Source organism: Macrobrachium nipponense, chromosome 8, assembly GCF_015104395.2.
Source record: "Macrobrachium nipponense isolate FS-2020 chromosome 8, ASM1510439v2, whole genome shotgun sequence".
NCBI classification, from domain to species: domain Eukaryota; kingdom Metazoa; phylum Arthropoda; class Malacostraca; order Decapoda; family Palaemonidae; genus Macrobrachium; species Macrobrachium nipponense.
The window spans coordinates 75,324,905-75,344,904 of record NC_087203.1 but is presented as its reverse complement, the minus strand read 5'-3'; the positions used below and the strand labels follow the sequence as shown (position 1 = coordinate 75,344,904).

General features: G+C 38.1%; 2 protein-coding genes across 2 annotated transcripts in view; one reads left to right on the top strand and one right to left on the bottom strand.

The window, feature by feature from the left end:
• The window catches only part of LOC135222854 (cyclic nucleotide-gated cation channel beta-1-like), an 85,134-nt gene extending 80,941 nt beyond the window's left edge, over positions 1 to 4,193 (bottom strand). The window contains exon 1 of the mRNA XM_064261189.1: positions 2,948 to 4,193. The gene's annotated coding sequence lies outside the window, so the exon portion shown is untranslated. The remainder of the gene's footprint in view (positions 1 to 2,947) is intronic.
• Positions 4,194 to 4,329: 136 nt separating this feature from the next.
• The window catches only part of LOC135222853 (sodium-dependent nutrient amino acid transporter 1-like), an 18,778-nt gene continuing 3,107 nt past the window's right edge, over positions 4,330 to 20,000 (top strand). The window contains exons 1-11 of the mRNA XM_064261185.1: positions 4,330 to 5,116; positions 6,200 to 6,382; positions 7,858 to 7,942; positions 8,518 to 8,734; positions 9,658 to 9,793; positions 11,373 to 11,507; positions 12,010 to 12,113; positions 12,726 to 12,912; positions 13,567 to 13,743; positions 14,116 to 14,215; positions 14,907 to 15,083. Coding sequence (XP_064117255.1) covers positions 4,895 to 5,116; positions 6,200 to 6,382; positions 7,858 to 7,942; positions 8,518 to 8,734; positions 9,658 to 9,793; positions 11,373 to 11,507; positions 12,010 to 12,113; positions 12,726 to 12,912; positions 13,567 to 13,743; positions 14,116 to 14,215; positions 14,907 to 15,083 — 1,723 coding nt within the window. The 5' untranslated portion in view covers positions 4,330 to 4,894. The remainder of the gene's footprint in view (positions 5,117 to 6,199; positions 6,383 to 7,857; positions 7,943 to 8,517; positions 8,735 to 9,657; positions 9,794 to 11,372; positions 11,508 to 12,009; positions 12,114 to 12,725; positions 12,913 to 13,566; positions 13,744 to 14,115; positions 14,216 to 14,906; positions 15,084 to 20,000) is intronic.

Here is a 20,000-nt window from a genome sequence, read left to right as displayed (position 1 = left end):
CATGATGTACAATTGATGCCCTTTAATCCAGAGTCCCACGCCATTCTGGTGTTACATGACGAGGCAATGACTCAAGGCTTTAAGCAAGACATTAAACCATCGTACGGCTGTGACTCAAACTTGTAAAGCAGGAATATGGTTATCTAACATCATAATAAGTCGGAGGATAAGAAAAGAAAAGCGGAAATGTCTACCTGAAAATTCCACCTCACTTCAACTGCCTATTTTTGACGGCCATTCTATATATTTCCTAACTTGAACCATCCCGTGAGATGAAAGAAATATAGCAAGGTTATTGTCTTATCAAGCTTCTGTGAATTTATCAAATACCACGAAATGGAAATTCCGGAACTTTATCGGAGATTTTTAAGACGAAATTAATGGCGTATTCATTAAGCTAACATATATGGTAGAGGAAACCTGGTTTTTCAGAAAAAAAAGACACACACACACACACACACGAAGGAATGGGGGTGGGCGCATGATGGCCTGTACACAGGCCAAAAGGACCACCTCTAAAATAAAATTAACTTGAAAGACATCATAGACGTATTTTGCATAAACAGAAGATACACAGATATGTTGCTTCAGAAGAGAAAAGTCCCTTTGCGATAAGATAAAGCAGATTCCGATTAAATTATTATCTATGAATGAAAGTATTACGAAAGTGATGAGCTTGGCTTTCAAGGGATTGCAAAGGTCATATGATTGATTAGATATGATCGTCAAATCTCTGCTTTACTGTTCTTTTCCGATGCACAAGGGATGTATTCCTAGAAACATGAATACCTAGAAAACGTTTTTATGAAGAGAGAGAGAGAGGAGAGAGAGAGAGAGAGAGAGAGAGAGAGAGAGAGAGAGAGAGAGGGTAAACTAGAAGGCATCAAGAGTACATACATTTGTCAATGACAAAAAAAAAATATCTATTGTGGATAGTCATTAGAATCTAAAATTACATTACCATCTCTTTAAAATTCAATGAAATGCATCTAAGTTTTTTTAAAGATATCAAGTAAAAAGACTAAGAAAGAGACACTGATAAATCCGTGATTTAATCCACATTCTAATACAGTAAGCCGAGGAATGAACAAGTGATTGGAGGAACAAATTTCCTGGTGGATTATAAAGTGCGCAGCTAACTCAGTTTACGAGAAGGTGAGCAACTAGTAGGTAAAAAGTTGATTATTTAAACCTTTACAAGCAATGGACGAAACTCAATGGTGATATTAAAAAGAGATAATCATTGCCATTTCGACCCAGTTTTATTACATCACATTAATCACCCCCCCCCCCTCTCTCTCTCTCTCAAGCGACCTCAGCTCTAGCTTCTTGTTCTTTATAGATATCTCTACTTTCATTAGGCTTCTAGGTGGAAGTCTTGCTTTCCATATCGATCTTTGTCCTTCCTAGGAATTCACAATTTCTCTTTCTCTCTCTCTCGTCTCTTTCCAGTTTTCCAGGAAGAACCGAGACTTGAGGCCCTTTTAAAGAAAGCGCCTTGCCATTACATAAGATACATTAAGTATGCTTAGAACACTTAATCTTCTAAGATGCTTATTAATGTCTGGTGAGCTTTTCAAGCCCGGTTGAATTATTACCGAAAATGCCAAAATTATGACGGTAATCATTAGGCGAAGAACGTCAATTAATCTTCCTTTTTTTAAATGGCTATTTCGAGCGTGTTACCTCCTTACAAACGCTGTTGCTTTTCAGTCCCCATTACTTCAGACCGTCAAGTTCGGCTTCAGGCTTCATTGTGTTACAAGTCTCGTTACGACTGATTGCCTGATACAACAGACTGCTAAGGTTAAGTGCAAGTTCAAGTCACGATCTGAGGTCTGTACAAGCCAGAGGCATAAACCTTACAGTCAACACCCTCTCTTGTATCCGGTGCCTATACTCTAATTTAGACGGTTTTGTTTACATACGATCTATCAATATCAGTGGCTGAATGACGTCATTTAATCAGTATCTCAGAAAGCTGGCTACAGATAAAAAAAAAAAAAAAAAAAAAAAACTCCAGACGTCGACTTACTATAATCATTGGAATTCCCTTGTCAGCATCATGTGACTAAGCTGATAAGGCCTTCGGGTTAAACTGATGATCAGAAAAGTATTGAGATAACAATCTGGAGGTCACTTGATCAAAGATGGAAGGCTAATGGAACGGGCAACTTATTTCCTTTTCTAGCCTAAGCCCGAAGAAAACAAGAAAAGGTGGGAAAAGTGAAAACGTTTGAAAATTAACTACAAAGAAGGTGATAGGCTGCTTCTTAAAATTACTGATTTTTTTGTAGGTTATTTGGCCTTAAATCAGATTTCATGTTTATAAATATTTACACACTACTGAATTTTCCTAAGAGTACTGCTGTACAAATGCCCCTACCTTTAACCACCGTCATACAGATTGTTATTGTCCTGTGAAACGAAATTATGAAAGAAATACAGGTCATTTATTACGAATCGGCATCTAGATGCACTTAATACATATACACACTGGGGATGTGAGCGCATATGCTGTGCATTAAACACCCACATGGCAGGTGTGGACTTGCGCAAAAGAATGACGTGAAGGGGTACAAGCAAGCAGTCATCAAGAGACCCGGAGTAGCAAGATAATTCCCCCCCCCCCCCCCCCCCACTGAAATTCCCCCTGGAAATATTAGCCTAGGATTGATTTCCACCCGGGAATAAGAACCCGGGCTGTTTTGTCCGTGGGGGGGGGGGGGGGGGGAATTTTAGACCTAGGATATTTTACCCCCCCTAGGCCATGTCTACCCCCGCCCCTTACACAAAAACTATTTTAATGAATTACATAATCAACGGGTAAGTTTGACAAAATCATAGGAATTTTTGTCTACATCAGAATTACACAGTTTATGTAGTCTGGTAATTTACTGGTACTTGTGTAGTATACTAAGAGCTGAATTTATGGCAGAGTACTCACCGACAGTATGTTGGCAGCACATAATGTTAAACAATGTCGTCCGTCTTGTTCCTTGGTTACTGATACTATCTTATTATTGTCTATGTTGGAGTCAAAAGTAGTTTCAGGTAGATCAAGGGTGATGCCTCATTATACTTGTCATTCCCAGATTATCGGGATTATGGTAAAAAAAATTGTGCCTTTATTGGAAGCTAAAAAAAAAAAAGTACTTAAAGTGCAATAAGAATCGCGGATTTTGGAGGAGCGTTAATTAATTTTATCTTTTGTCTTTTTGATTGCGGCACTGTCTTACACTTACGGCAACTGCATGAGGCCTTATAATTTTGTGTTGTTCAGACAAGCAGTGTGGTACCATGCGTAACATGACTCACACTTGCCCAATTTGCATCCATCTGCCGTAATTCCTGTACATTCTTGACACATTCATGCCCCAGGTATGTCGTCCTCCTTTGCTTATGTGTTGCAAGAAGCGTCGTAATTACATCTTCATCGATGTCCCTATAAACACCCGTAAGTGCTTGACTTTTCATGACAAGCATGCCAGGAAGCTTCTCTGGTTTTGTCTCCATTTCATCTTCTGTGACTTATTTTCCCTCTGCTTCCATCTTTCTGACTGCTTCCATCTTTAACACAAAATGGTTCTCACCTTTTTCTAATATCACGCTTTTCGTCTTTATTCAGTCCATCTGGATACTTTCCGCTATTCAGATATTGGTAGTATGTGTGGTAAGCGAGCTCCTCCATCTGACGCAGTTGTTTCCACTGCCACTGCTCGGACAACTGTGAAGCCTATTGGCGCCATGGCTCCAAGGGAGTGCGATTGTCAACAGCCCAAGTGAAATTGCTGGTAGTTTTGTCGTGATGATAATTATCCTCTGAGGCAGGCTGTCGTTGCTACACTTCGCCATAGCCATATTTTTACTACAAGAGTGGGGTTGGGGGAAACTTAGTCCAGAGGGAAGTATATCCCAAGACCAAATTCCCCCAGGGGGATAGATATCCCGGGGTATATTTCCCCCGGAGGGAATTTCGGACAGGGGGAAATACAGAAAGATACACCGGCATCCTGTTAACTAAGAAATTCCATGGGACAAGTGTTATCTTTCAGTTAGGCAACGAATCACAGAACCTTAGTCATTACGTCAAACTTATCACAAGAGACCATCCTGATAAGGATAATTACGTACACACGTTTATCTATGAGTAAAGGTGATGCAATCTATTACATTCTTTCTTATGCTAAGAATGTATCTCGGGTCCCTTATCTCTGCCCCTCTCCGAAACCCTTGCCATCACCTCCACCCCACCACCCCTCTTTATCAGTGCAAAATTCAGATATATAAGAAGGGTTTCCTGTGATCACCATCAGAAGCAAACCCGACATCACCGACGAAAGATCGCCGCAGAAGAAACTTTACAGTTTTAGTAACCTTGGAATCTCATCTCTTGTGATATAAGTGCACGAGTTGGTACTTCTACATATTTATTAATTTATTTCAGTATATTTATAGTTTCATTTTCATCCCAACAAAGTTGAGGGCGAATTTCTAGCCAGCTTTAAACTATGCGAACCTGAAGATATTTTGTCATTCAAAATAGCAATTCCCTCCTAGACAACCAACGAGGAGAATCCAGCAAAGAAAAGTACAGAGTAAATATATTAACCGAAGCGAAGTCTGGAATCTGCTGCAAGAAAAATATCACTTTACTTAGGCCAGGAGAAAAAGAAAGACTGAGAGAGAAAATAGCATTATACCACTTAAGGCCAGTCCACAACACAGTAAGTAAACCACCAACACTGTAAGTAAACGTTTTCAGTAAGCACCAATTTACACCTAAAAAAGAAAACAAGAAGCTAAAAGCAAACCACTGACAGAAGAATCAGCTCAAAACACTAGGAAGAATCCTCGTAAAACAAACTTCGCAAAAGAAACTTCGTAACAAATCATGCCTGTGTGGCCAGTTATCGCTTCTAAGACCGACAAATCTCCTCTAAGCCCACAATGGGTCCATCCCAATTCCTCGAGGAAGGAAGTCCGAAACGGGAGCCAGGGACAAAACCGTTACACATCAGAAATCAAATCGACCAATCAGAGCCCTCCTGAGCTCTATCAGGGAGACGAGATCTTCGGCGACAGCCAGACGGAGTTGATATCCAACACGATTTTAGTAAGTTTGCGAATTATTTTTACCGGTTTCGGAGAAATATATTTTTCTATTGTTATAATAGTGTTATATAATTTTTTTTATTACCAGAAAGAGATTATAAAGTTCACTCAGTTTTAGGCTATATAAATATGACGGGAAAGCTTGAAAATACTTAAGAGGATTGTGACATTTTACTTTCAGACACCCAAATATCTATTTTTCAGTTTAATTTTTGAACCATTCCCACAAAGAGTTTTAAATTAAATGGGATGACAGGAACTCGAATATATACAAAAGCCAGTTAAGGATTTAAAACTCGTTAAACATTTTTATTTTCTGATACAAATTTATAGTAAAAGTTTACATGCCACATATCTTTATCCGGTTTAAAAACAGAAGAGGATTAACCGATTACGTAATAACAGTAGATACATAAAATCTAAGTATTCTATGCAAAACTCCATTTCTTCACCTTTAAGCACAAGACGAATAACGAAAAGTGTAATCCTGCAAAGCTATATTTTATGATAACTGCTAAGAGGATTATGAAGACAGTATAACAGTGAATGGTATCCTTTATCAGTCTACATATCACAAATCCAGGTTTAAGTTCTTTTACAGAAATTGCTTTTCATAACCAAAATCTTTCTGCCTCTTAACTTCCATGAGCCATGGAAGTTCTGGAAGGCCGTCAGTCCACACACCAGAGAATTAATTTAACATCACTATTCATGTCTGTTCTATACTTGGTTTACATTGTGAATTTAGCCAAGAATAATAATAATAACAATAATAATAATAATAATAATAATAATAATAATTCAAAACGCCACTGAAAAAATACCCACCATCCTATATCCTACAATTCTCAGGTAGGTTCCAATAAAAGTCAGTGTTTTACACCTCATGGCATTTCCTTTATTCTCGTCCCACTTAGCTGTCCACCCTCTCTAACTCTGTCATCTTCCAAATTTCACCATCCAGTTAAAATCAAATCCCTTGGTTCAACAATATATGAATCTAGAAATATGCTAACTTATTTACCGAAGGATCTGGCGGGTTCATCCTATTAGCTCAAACTCACTGTCCTTCCATCTCTTACAGGATCTACCGGACGATGACGGAGAGGAACGTCAGGAGTGGTCCAATCCTATCGAGTTCCTTTTGTCCTGCATAGCGCTGTCAGTTGGTCTTGGCAACGTCTGGCGTTTCCCCATGACAGCTTATGAGAACGGCGGCGGAGCTTTTCTCATTCCTTATCTCGTCGTTTTGACTTTTATTGGAAGAGTAAGTAGCTAGCTATAATATTATGTACTGTATGGTAATACATACATATAATATTTATATAATATATATATCTATATATATATATATATATATAATATAATATATAATTATATATATTAATATTATATATATATACATATTTACCTTTGTGAATGTTCAAAAACATCTCTTAGTTCTAATATTTTCAAAACACACTTTCACTAAACGTCAGTAAGATCCATGCTTAAGAGAAGATATTATATATCATATATCATAAATTGTTAACAAACAATTTTTCTCAGAGATTTTATCAAATAGTTGAAAATTGGATATTCACGGTATATTAAACGTACGTTAAAAGTAATATGTTACTACTGGTGGGTGAACGGTTTTTGTTGTCACCTTATATAGCAATGAGGAAACCGTCTTCATTAGGTACCCTTTTCCTGCCAGATAACCCTGAATTACTAGATCATCTTCCTCTAAGCCTTATAAAACTGTATAGACTATGTAAGTGATCTAAATCAATCTGCATTCAATATAATATGGTACTCAGTGTTGAATCGATACTTTTGGAATTGAAAGATACTTTTTAATGTACTTAATAAATCAGCAACATCAAATTCAGAGCACGTCATACACTTCTAGGGATCGAAGGTACCACTTAAAAATAGTCTTCCGCCACCTGGTTCCACAAACTACAATTTTCATTGTGCGATCTGCCCATAAAATACTAAGCACAACAGATTGATTGACTGATTATAGCTACTAGTACAACTGGCGTCACAACACCTAGGTTATTGACTCCGTAATAAATTAAGATATATATAAATATGTGTGTGTGTACAGTATAATCATATCTATTCACATATTGTGGGAGAGATGGGAAAATGAGGCCTTTGTCCCCTAAAGGACTTAATCTCTGTATTGGCAAGATGTCATCTGCAGTTTTTGTCATTATTACATTTATTGCTGATATTTTAATTTTTCATTATTACTGTGATTACTATCAAGTTAAAATTTTTTACATTCAATTCATGTATTTAGCCCTCTGGACCTGACTACTGTAACCACCTAAGGTCTCTAGTTGAAATTTAAGTTATATATGTGCACTAACTGTTTATTACTCTCAATGCATATTTTTTTTCTCACCAATATTATTACTGTATTACCAGTATTATGATTACTAGCTTTTATGCTACCTCAGCTATTTTGTGGATAAGTGCCGATTATTCATTTTCCTTTTCTATTTTATCATGTCTCATGTATCTAGATTGTGTATGTTACTGTCTATATTTTGTATATTCAATGTATATGGCCCCGAGCTGAAATAAAACATATTATTATTTTTATTATACATACAAACTGAAGTGATTTAATAAAGTATACTTTGAAAATATTCCTAGAACCACCCCTCCCCAACCCGCCCCGGTTGAGAACCTGGGCAATAGCCTGTTCATATGAAATGACTGATAAATGATTTATTATCTCCACAGCCTCTATATTTCTTGGAACTCGCGATCGGTCAGTTCTCCTCCTTAGGAAGTGTCAAAGCGTGGAAATGCGTCCCTGCTGTGAAAGGTGAGTGGCTTTTGTTTACCTGGACCTGTTATGATATTTCAAGTTATGAAAGAGTGAAGGTATTTTTTTCTGCTCATCCATTTACCAATTTATGGAATGCTTTTCCTAGTTATGTAGTTGAATCGTTGGAACCTCGAAAGGTATTTCTCTTGTATAGCTTCTGCCTTTTTTTTTTTACTCTTGGCTATTTTTCTTTTTTCAGCCTTTGGGCTGTAGTATTTTTTTTCTACCAAGTAGGGTTGTAGGTGGGTAATATAATAACAAAAATACTAAAAACAATGGGGATGAAACAGCTTGAAGTGCAAAAATCCGCTTTGTAGAATACTTTGCATTACTGAATGTCACTAGAAGCTATTTGAACTTGAATGAAAGACCCTCTATCCGGCTTCATGCTAAAAGTGCCAAGACTTCATCGAAATACAATTGATAGAGCTTCGTATAGTATCGCATTGATTAAATTCATTTCGTTACTTTTATGAAAACCATCATTACACTTTGTACTATTAGACACCCCTTGTACAATGTAAATTACAAGCCAGCGAATTAAATCCACCATTCTATTTTTCGTCCACCAGGCGTAGGATTGGGGCAGATGCTGGGCACGTGGTCAGTGGTGACCTACTATTGCTCCCTCATGGCCCTCTGCGTGTTCTACTTCATCCAGTCGTTCTCGTCCGTGCTGCCCTGGTCCGTGTGCGACTACGAGAACTGGGCTGACGAAAATTGCGTCGATGCGTCGGGAAACGCGACGTTCACCAACACCTCTCAGTCCTCCTCCGAGCAGTATTACTTGTGAGTGAAATCGACTTCGTTGGAAGGTCGAGCGAACAGATGTAATGGCGCTGAACCATCGCCATCTTGAATTCAAGATGGCGATGACTGAACTGCCTCTACTCTGTTGGCTCTGGGTACGGAGGTTTATGTCGCCTCCCCTCTCGCACAACTCTTCTCTTCATTTTGAATCCCTGTTTATTACATTGTCACTTTATCTTTGGCCCAAGCTATCGTATTCATTCTATTCAGAGACAACGAATGAGGAAGTCTACGTAAAGGTGTAAAATTGTCTCTATCCTGGCGGTTGGAGTTTGTGAGGGAGGAATAATACTATATGACCGCTTCCTCTTCATCGTTTCTTAACTGTCTCTTTTCCTTCCATTTCATCTTTGCATATGTCTATAACCCATTTCCTTCCATTTTTATATCTATATTTATTTATATTTATTTATTTATATATTTATTTATTTTTATTTATTTATTTATTTTTAATTACTTATTTTCTTTACATGTTCCTCTTTTCTCAGCTTTTTTTTTATCATTACACGTCTTGCACCGCTAACCTTTGCATCAGTTTCTCTCTTCTATTCCTCTATTGTTTGCATAAGACTCTCTGCCTTCCATTTCAATTTACGCTCATTTTTCTTCTTTTAAATGTACTTCCTTGTTCCCCTTCATCCTCGTCGATCTTCCAACTTGTTCTTTTTTATCAAATCACTTTATCCTTATTTTATCCTATTAACGTTTGCTATGTCTTGCCAGCTCTCACTTTCATCTTTCTTTAGCCTCGCTTAATGAAATAACATAAGACAAAAGAAAAGTTAAATTTAATTCTTCTCTATAATGCACACGCGCTTGATTCTACAGCACAAGTAAAACACATCATTCAACTTAAGTTGATTTTGATTATATCCGATTTACTTCTTTCATGTCTTCCACAGAAAATATGTTCTCAAGCAGTCCGACAGCATTGAAGACGGCATCGGTCTTCCAGAGTGGAGGTTGACCTTGTGTCTCTTGTTTTCATGGGTCATCTTGTTCTTAACACTGGCCAAGGGTGTCCAGTCGTCTGGTAAGGTGAGTCTATAACTCCTCCACTGTTTAAGAAGATGAGTTATTTCAAGGTCCTTCACGTCTGTGTATTCCATGTTTCTCATCTTTTAGAATTCACGTTAACAAAATAGACAAAAAATATATTCACACAAACACACACACACTATATAGTATATATATATATATATATATATATATATATATATATATATATATATATATATATATATATATATATATATATATATATATACACACACACATAAAAGGCATTTATGCTTCCGATTATCAAAACAACAAGTCAAAGTTAAAATATATTTTTGCCGCAATAAAAAATTCATATGTTGAACATTAGCGGAACAACAGATTATTGAAAACAATTAAGTCATTCCAGGAAGTCAAACGTATTTCATGTTACGGACGGTTATGAATATTTCTTTCTCTCATTTATGAATGACACTGATTAATTCGAGAACACACGACATCATCAAACGTGGACAATGATATATAAAAACGATTGACTGATTTGGAAGATAACTCCTGTGACTGAAAATAATTATAAAATTCATTTTAGTTACATCATAACGACAGATATATATAAACTTTTTTTATCATGACACTGTGGTAATAAATGATGAAAACGCATTATGACCTGTCAGGGAGAAGTGTCAAAGACATTTCATGGAAAAACTGGAAACAATGTGCCTACCTGAGCATGTCCCCAATTATACGCATCAAAGTCGCCCCAAAATCGCCCCCCCCCCCCCCACCCCCCCCCCACCCCCCCCCAAAAAAAAAAAAAAAAAAAAAAAAAAAAAAACTCTGATCCCAGACAGAATCCAGATTCATCTCGAAATTTAATCAAGTCATTCGTTGTCTAATGCCAAATAGCCATTAAATATGAAGTAATTCCAAGAAAAAATCCTAGATTTGCACCTGGATACAGCTCAAAGTCAAATCCGAAATTTCTCAGTTCGTATCCCAACCCTCCATAAAGTCTACTTGAAATCCATTCTAATTGAAAGTTCGTCGATACGTGACAGATGAGATCCAAGTCATGTACCTCGCCGCAGCACCAGGCAGATAGTTTATTTCGTAATTGATTTGGTCATTCCAATCTGTTTTTTCATCCTCGTATTCCCATTTCATGCCGCGAAGCACAAATCTCTAAAACTGTTTGAGGTTTGAAAATTAATGCTTTCAAACTCGCGGTCGGATTTTCATTTTGATTGGATATTTGTCAGAGGTGGGAGCCTATGTTATACATGTTCAGATTTACTTTTTACAAACACACACACATATATACATATATATATATATATATATATATATATATATATATATATGTGTGTGTGTGTGTGTGTGTGTATACCTTATACATATATAAATATACATTTATGTATGAATAATTATGTATATATATTTTTTATCAGTTACATTATCGGAAATAGTCTTCATTGTATCTACAAATTTACCAAGATCATTCATTATTCCTATTTCCCCGTTAAGCAACTAATAACACTACAGCTATTAACCAAGTCTCCAATTATCGGTCCTCTCTCGTTATTTCCTCTGAACTTATCTCAATATTTACCTTCCTCAGGTGGCTTATTTCACTGCTCTCTTCCCCTACCTCGTATTGTTTACGTTGCTGGGTCGCGGGGCGTCTCTTCCTGGTGCCGTCGACGGAGTCATTTACTTCATCACGCCGCAGTGGGAGAAACTGGCTGACCCCGGTGTAAGTCATCTTCGCTTTTATCCGCCAGAGTTCAGTCTTTTGGGGTCTTCCTATCGGCCCTCCTTTGGTTCATCAGCTGCCTTCTTTTATCATGTACAGATTAACGATTGTTTTTATAGTATGACATGATCGTCAGTGTTATAGTTATTTTAGCACAAAATGGTGCTTGTTTAATTTCTTCAATAAATCCAAATTCTCCGTTAAACTCATAGGGTCTCTGACATGATAACCTCTGTATTACGCGCTCAAATGTTTTATTATATAATTATATGTATATATATATATGATATTTGTAGTGTTGTCTGTCCTATGTGAGTTATTTACATTTAATAAGTAATTTATTACGTTACTCCGCTTTGATAATATTATATTTCCCTCTTTTCACCTTTAATAATAATGCATTCTTGTGCGACGTTGCTGTTTAAATCAATGGTCCTTATGACTTGTCCCGTAAACAGCAATATTACAACCATGGCCATTTACCCTTCAATCGTGCCAACAGGTATGGTACGCGGCTGTGACGCAATCCTTCTTCAGTCTGTCTGTCGGCTTTGGTGCTATCATCACCTTTGGCTCCTACAACAACTTCAAACAGAACATATACAGGTAAGGACATGACGATTATAGGCGATAACCTCCCTTCTGAAATAGGACTATTTGCATTTGGCTTTGAATACACAGGGGGGAATCCTGTGATTAGCCATCAGACGTGTTCAGATATGGGTGACCATTTATTTGAGATGTAAATTGGGGGACACCCATATAAATTAACAAGTACGTGTATGCTATGCATAAGCATAACCCTATAATATATGTGTGATATAATATACATTTTATAATATATATATATATATATATATATATTATTATATATATAATACACCACACACACACACACACATATATATATATATATATGTATATATATATATATATATATATATATATATATATATATATATACACACATTCACATTAGGGTTAGGGTTATGTTTATACATAGCATATACGTACCTGTTAATTTATATGGGTGTCCCCCATTTATATCTCAAATAAATGGTCTCCCTAGATAATGGCCATATTATCAGATGCTCTGTAGATCAGCTTGTTAGACGAGCTGTAAGGGTAATACAGGTACACAATGCATTGATAATTTGAAGTTTATGTATTATATGTATAAATGCATTATCATTTCTTATCTGTCTCCTCCGCCACCAGGGACGCCTGGATCATCAGTCTGGCAGACACTCTCACCTCATTATTGGCCGGTTTCACGATCTTCTGTATCCTGGGCAATCTTGCTCACGAGTTGGGTACCGACATCAAGGACGTCGTTAGAGGAGGATCCGGCCTGGCCTTCATCTCTTACCCAGATGCCCTGGCCAAGTTTCAGTTTGCTCCACAGGTAAGAGTTCTCATCCCTGTTAATCATTATTATTATTAAAAAAAAAAAAAAATTTTTTTAGGCTATCCAATCGACCCTCTTGGTAAGCCAGGCTGTTCCGTTTCTGCTAGTTACTGTTTTGTAGGCTTTTGGAATAATTCTTCCTTGTCAAAACTGGTTTTGAATAGTTTCCACCATTTGTTCCCGAATAAATAGAAAATTTATCCAGTGATTAGATAGAGTACGAGTACTTTTTTTTATGACTGACTCTCTGCGGATGTACGGTCACGCTAAAAAAGTTAAATTGGCTGTCAACAAATACTGTCCAAAATGGAAATGAAAGTCTCACACATATCAGATGTAATCCACCAAACCTCCATTAGTTTTTGGTTCATTGTTGGTGAATTGTTTGTCCTTTTTCCATTGGTATATATTACGTTTCCCTCCGATGTTTGCAGAAACAAAATATTTGCATAATTTAGGAGCTCTGCATTTTTTTCTCTGCCTCTTACTGGATTTTTGGCAACCAGTACTGCTTGCTCCAGATTTATTTCCCCACCTCTTCTATCCAGACTTGTGACCGACAGAGTTGTGCTTGAAAACGGTCCTGAATTCTTGAATCAAGGAATGGATAGTTCTTTATAATGATGACATTTTTTTCTCTCCATCTTTCAGCTCTTCGCCGTGTTGTTCTTCCTCATGATGTTCACTCTCGGAGTCGGTTCAGCTGCCGCTCTCACTAACAACGTCATCACTGTGTTCTGCGACCAGTTCCCGAGCGTCAAGAAAATCTACATCACTCTCGGAATATGCGTCGTTAGCTTCCTCATCGGACTCGTTTACGTCACCCCGGTGAGTCACCTGGATGGAGTCGTTGTTGGGGAAAGCTACAAAAATGTTCAGGGGCCGCAATGATAATAACAATTCAGAGATAAGTCATGATAATAGGAAGCTGGGATAAAAACTGATAGTCTTTTGGGATCGTTAGATCATCAATTATCGTAGAGCGAATAAATGACAACAAATGACAATGTATATTTGAATGAAATGGTAACGAAAACCAATTAAAAATAAAGACCCTTCTTTGCATGAAAATTGAGGCCTGATCATATCTCCGTATTGAACTTGATATTCTTAAGCAGATGCCAAATTCACAGTCTGACTTGTGCAAGTAAATAAGTTTCCGTTCCATCCGTCATCTTACTCATCTTTTCATTCTTGCAGGGAGGACCATGGATGGTAGATCTGGTGGACTACTTCGGAGGAGGCTTTATCATATTCGTATTGGTTATAATCGAAACGATTTCAATTATCTGGATCTATGGTATGTATGGACTGAAACTGTCAGGTTCTGGCTGTAAGCTAGAAGTATTGCAAGCATCCAAATGATTGACACCATTACCAATAAGAATTTATCAGACTTTTACATAGATTTTAAAATTGTATGATTGCTCGGGTATTGTAGAATATAACTACGTTTACTGACTTTATATGAGGGCAAATGGATATGACATTTTCTTAACAGTTGAAAACATATAACCTCGAAAAATGAAGAGCGGCATCTCTTTCAGGAAGTTTGGAAAGACAAATATGACATGAAATAGAACTAAAATGTCATAATGAAACAAATAATGCAATTGAAAAATAGAATTAAGCAGTGGAAACAGATATTTACTGAACTTTTTAGAAATATATAAATATTAGATCAAAGGAAATATAAAACTATTTAATCAAATGAAAATAAGGATGAAAAATCATACATAACTAGGCAACCAAAACTATGAAAACAGACACTCTTTCGATTACTAAGAAGGATGTGGAGTAAACATGAGATGAAAAAAAAGACCAGAGTACCCATTCCGCAAGCATGAGCAGGCTATGCTAGACAGTCACAAAGATATTAAGTAATAAGAAAAATAGATAAACTAACCCTGGCAGCAAAAAATAGATAAAAATGATCAATCTAAATTCATTAATTTAAAATAAAAAGACTCAAAACGACTTCCATTCCGCAGGCATGAGAAACATCATCAGAGACATCAAGTTTATGCTCGGGGTCGACTTGGGCATCTACTGGAAATTCTGCTGGGCATTCTTCATACCCGTCTCGTTAACAGCAATTCTGCTGTACATTCTCATTGATCTCCGCCTGCCCACATTCAACGGGAATGCTTACCCAACTGTAGCATACGGTAAGTTCGCCTTTGACAAACAAGGCGCTTCAAAAATCATTCCTTCGCTTTTCTTTCCAATTTTTGGAAAAATGATTCATTCTCATTTCCCTCTCATTTGGTCATTCTACCTGTGAACCTGTGAATCACAAGTTTGCATATTAAGCTTTTCCTTTTAACTCTAATTCATTTACCGATTCACTTTATATTTTACTTAACTCCATTTGCTTGGCCAGATGATGAGTGGCGATAAGCTTCTTTTATTTGAATGCAACATTGGGGCTGGTCAGTCGTAGTATGGGTGACTTCTCTCCTCGGCGTTGATTCCTTGGGAAAGGATCTTTACCATAATTTCCTCAGTCTACTCAGCTGTAAATGAGTACCTATCCCTGATGGGGTAGGGTCCAGCTATGGGGTAAATAGCAAAACTCAGCAATGATGTTAAGAAATTAAGGAATAAACAACAACGACGTAAATGGAACCTCTGGCAACAGAGAAGCTTCGTCCGGCAGCCAGGTATTAGACCCAATTGAAGGGGAAGACGGTCAGGTACTTGGAGGTCGTCATCCAGCAACTGACCACCACAACGACAGTAACCAACAGCCTGAGATTGGAGCTACAGAAGCAAACCAAAGGAAGAAATGGACAAGAGAAGAAAATAAGGAAATATGGAGATGCTACATCAGAAGCAACCCGACGGAGAGAGGATATAGAAGAAGGTTGGTCAACATCTGGAGAGAGGAATAACACCCCCCAAACAGAGCAGAGGCTGGCAGACCAAGTAAGGAACATAAAGAAAAAGAACTGGCTCTCCCCAACAGAAATAGAAGAACTGGAAAGGGTAATGTCACACGACAACGAATTACACGAAGACGAACTGAGAGACGATGCCACAGAAGACGACAGGGATGATGAGGTATCAAACAACGACACACGAAGAAACACCGACAAAGTAACAGAGAGGACGGAATTGGTAGAAAAGATTAGACAATGGATGGAGCCAGATACAGAGAGAACAAAGATCCCCTCCATGAAAGCCTACAACACCAAGAAATTAAGGGAGAAAACAAGTGAGGTCAATGAAATAATGGGCATAATACACACCACCAGTATCACAGAAACAAATAACTTGGCATATGCAGGAGCAAGATTAGTAGCAGAACTGATGGGGATTCGAACACCAACAGAAACCAAAACAGCAACCTCCTTGGAAAAGGCGCCTGGAAAAGCAAATCATGGTGATGAGATCTGACTTGAGTAAACTGAAAGAGATGGCAGAAAAAGGCTAAGAAGCAAGAAAACAAGGGAGGAACTCAACGAGAAATACAAAGTACAAGAGAGGGGACTGAACAACACAATAGAAGATGTAAAACAGAGGCTTAAGGCCAAAGCACATAAGATCCAACGGTACATGAACAGGAATAAGGGATACCAACAGAACAAGCTATTCGGAACCAACCAGAAAAGACTACACAGCCAACGAAGAGGGGAAGACAACCACCAAGAAATTCCTGAAGCCGAACCAAGTAAGAGACTCTGGGAAAACATATGGAGCAATCCGGTATCACACAACAAACATGCAACATGCCTCCAGGAAGTCAAGGAAGAAGAAACAGGGAGAATAAAACAAAGATTCACAGAGATCACGACAGACACAGTCAGACACCAACTAAAGGAAATGCCAAACTGGAAAGCCCCAGGTCCCGATGGAGTCCATGGATACTGGCTCAAAAACTTCAAGGCCCTACACCCACGAATAGCTGAACAACTCCAGCATTGTATCTCAAATCACCATGCACCCAAATGGATGACCACAGGAAGAACATCCTTAGTACAAAAAGACAAGAGTAAGGGAAATATAGCCAGTAACTACAGGCCTATCACCTGCCTACCAATAATGTGGAAGTTACTAACAGGTATCATCAGCGAAAGGCTATACAATTACCTAGAGGAGACAAACACCATCCCCCACCAACAGAAAGGCTGCAGAAGGAAGTGTAGGGGCACAAAAGACCAGCTCCTGATAGACAAAATGGTAATGAAGAACAGTAGGAGAAAGAAAACCAACCTTAGCATGGCATGGATAGACTATAAGAAAGCCTTCGACATGATACCACACACATGGCTAATAGAATGCTTGAAAATATATGGGGCAGAGGAAAACGCCATCAGCTTCCTCAAAAATACAATGCGCAACTGGAATACAATACTTACAAGCTCTGGAATAAGACTAGCAGAGGTTAATATCAGGAGAGGGATCTTCCAGGGTGACTCACTGTCCCCACTACTCTTCGTAGTAGCCATGATTCCCATGACAAAAGTACTACAGAAGATGGATGCCGGGTACCAACTCAAGAAAAGAGGCAACAGAATCAACCATCTGATGTTCATGGACGACATCAAGCTGTATGGTAAGAGCATCAAGGAAATAGATACCCTAATCCAGACTGTAAGGATTGTATCTGGGGACATCAGGATGGAAGGGGGGAGAGGACTACGAAGTATAGAGGACTGCGTCAACATCGAGAACAGAGCACTGGGGCAATATCTGAAAACCAGTGAAGATGAGTGGCTAAAGAGTGCATGGGAAGAAGGACTAATAAAAGTAGACGAAGACTCAGAAATATACAGAGACAGGAGAATGACAGACAGAACAGAGGACTGGCACAACAAACCAATGCACGGGCAATGCATGAGACAGACTAAAGAACTAGCCAGCGATGACACATGGCAATGGCTACAGAGGGGAGAGCTAAAGAAGGAAACTGAAGGAATGATAACAGCGGCACAAGATCAGGCCCTAAGAACCAGATATGTTCAAAGAACGATAGACGGAAATAACATCTCTCCCATATGTAGGAAGTGCAATACGAAAAATGAAACCATAAACCACATAGCAAGCGAATGCCCAGCACTTGCACAGAACCAGTACAAAAAGAGGCATGATTCAGAGGCAAAGCCCTCCACTGGAGCCTGTGCAAGAAACATCAGCTACCTTGCAGTAATAAGTGGTACGAGCACCAACCTGAGGGAGTGATAGAAAACGATCAGGCAAAGATCCTCTGGGACTATGGTATCAGAACGGATAGGGTGATACGTGCAAATAGACCAGACGTAACCTTGATTGACAAAGTCAAGAAGAAAGTATCACTCATTGATGTCGCAATACCATGGGACACCAGAGTTGAAGAGAGAGGAAAAAATGGATAAGTATCAAGATCTGAAAATAGAAATAAGAAGGATATGGGATATGCCAGTGGAAATTGTACCCATAATCATAGGAGCACTAGGCACGATCCCAAGATCCCTGAAAAGGAATCTAGAAAAACTAAAGGCTGAAGTAGCTCCAGGACTCATGCAGAAGAGTGTGATCCTAGAAACGGCGCACATAGTAAGAAAAGTGATGGACTCCTAAGGAGGCAGGATGCAACCCGGAACCCCACACTATAAATACCACCCAGTCGAATTGGAGGACTGTGATAGAGCAAAAAAAAAAAAAAAAAAAAAAAAAAAAAAAAAAAAAAAAAAAAAAAAAAAAAAAAAAAAAAAAAAAAAAAAAAAAAAAAAAAAAAAAAAAAAAAAAAAAAAAAAAAAAGATAATAATAATAATAAAGATCCTCTGGAACTATGGTATCAGAACAGATAGGGTGATACGTGCAAATAGACCAGAAGTAACGTTGATTGACAAAATCAAGAAGAAAGTATCACTCATTGATATCGCAATACCATGGGACACCAGAGTTGAAGAGAAAGAAAGGGAAAATATGGATAAGTATCAAGACCTGAAAATAGAAATAAGGATATGGGATATGCCAGTGGAAATTGTACCCATAATCATAGAGACACTAGGCACGATCCCAAGATCCCTGAAAAGGAATCTGGAAAAACTAGAGGCTGAAGTAGCTCCAGGACTCAAGCAGAAGAGTGTGATCCTAGAAACGGCGCACATAGTAAGAAAAGTGATGGACTCCTAAGGAGGCAGGATGCAACCCGGAACCCCACACTATAAATACCACCCAGTCGAATTGGAGGACAGTGATAGACAAAAAAAAAGAAGATAATAATAATAATAATAATAATAATAATAATAATATACTTTATTAAAAGTAATGGCTACTTCAGCAGCATTACACTTGTAGAGATTCTTCTCTATTTTCCGAATAGCGGCTTTTTCCGTGCTACTTAGACAGGCTAGTAGAGCGCCTATGGAGGTCATGATCAAATACAGAGCCAAAATTGGTGTATATATTTGAATTTTACAGATAAACTATGATACCATAGTTATCAAAGTCATTAACGATATATATATATATATATGTCTCTCTCTCTCTCTCTCTCTCTCTCTCTCTCTCTCTTTCTTGAAGCAAGCGAGCTTTCGTCTGGAGCTGCCAGACATCCTCGGGCTGGGAAGCTGAGGGTGGACTGATCTTGAAGTTGTTGTTGTTGTTGGAGATTAAGCCAGCCTTGTGCTGGCACGGGCTCTTGCTCCTAGAGCAGCCCGTAACTGGAATATCTGTAAAGATACAAAAAACAGTGCTTTGGCGGTTAGTTTTGGAAAGGAGATAGGGTGACAGGCAGGATTGCAACCCCTTTGAACCTTACGGTACCCATCAGTAGGAGAGAAAGTTTTATAGCAGTGAGACTCAGCCTAGCTGAAGAGTGCTGAGTAGGAAGAAGGAAGCGAGTTTTAGTTTGAGGGAAAGAAGGCGTTACCTATAAACATTTTAGGCGCAATATATATACATGTGTGTAGCATCTGAAAATATTGCAATATATATCAAACCAACATTAAGCAAGTATTATAGTATATATACATGTTCATGCATACTCACACTTATACATATGCTCCCAAAGATGTTTATGACTCCCATTGCAACCAGTGAAGTAGAGGGTTTGTGCTTTGTGTGGCTTTCATTGTTTTTTGTTTACAAGACACTA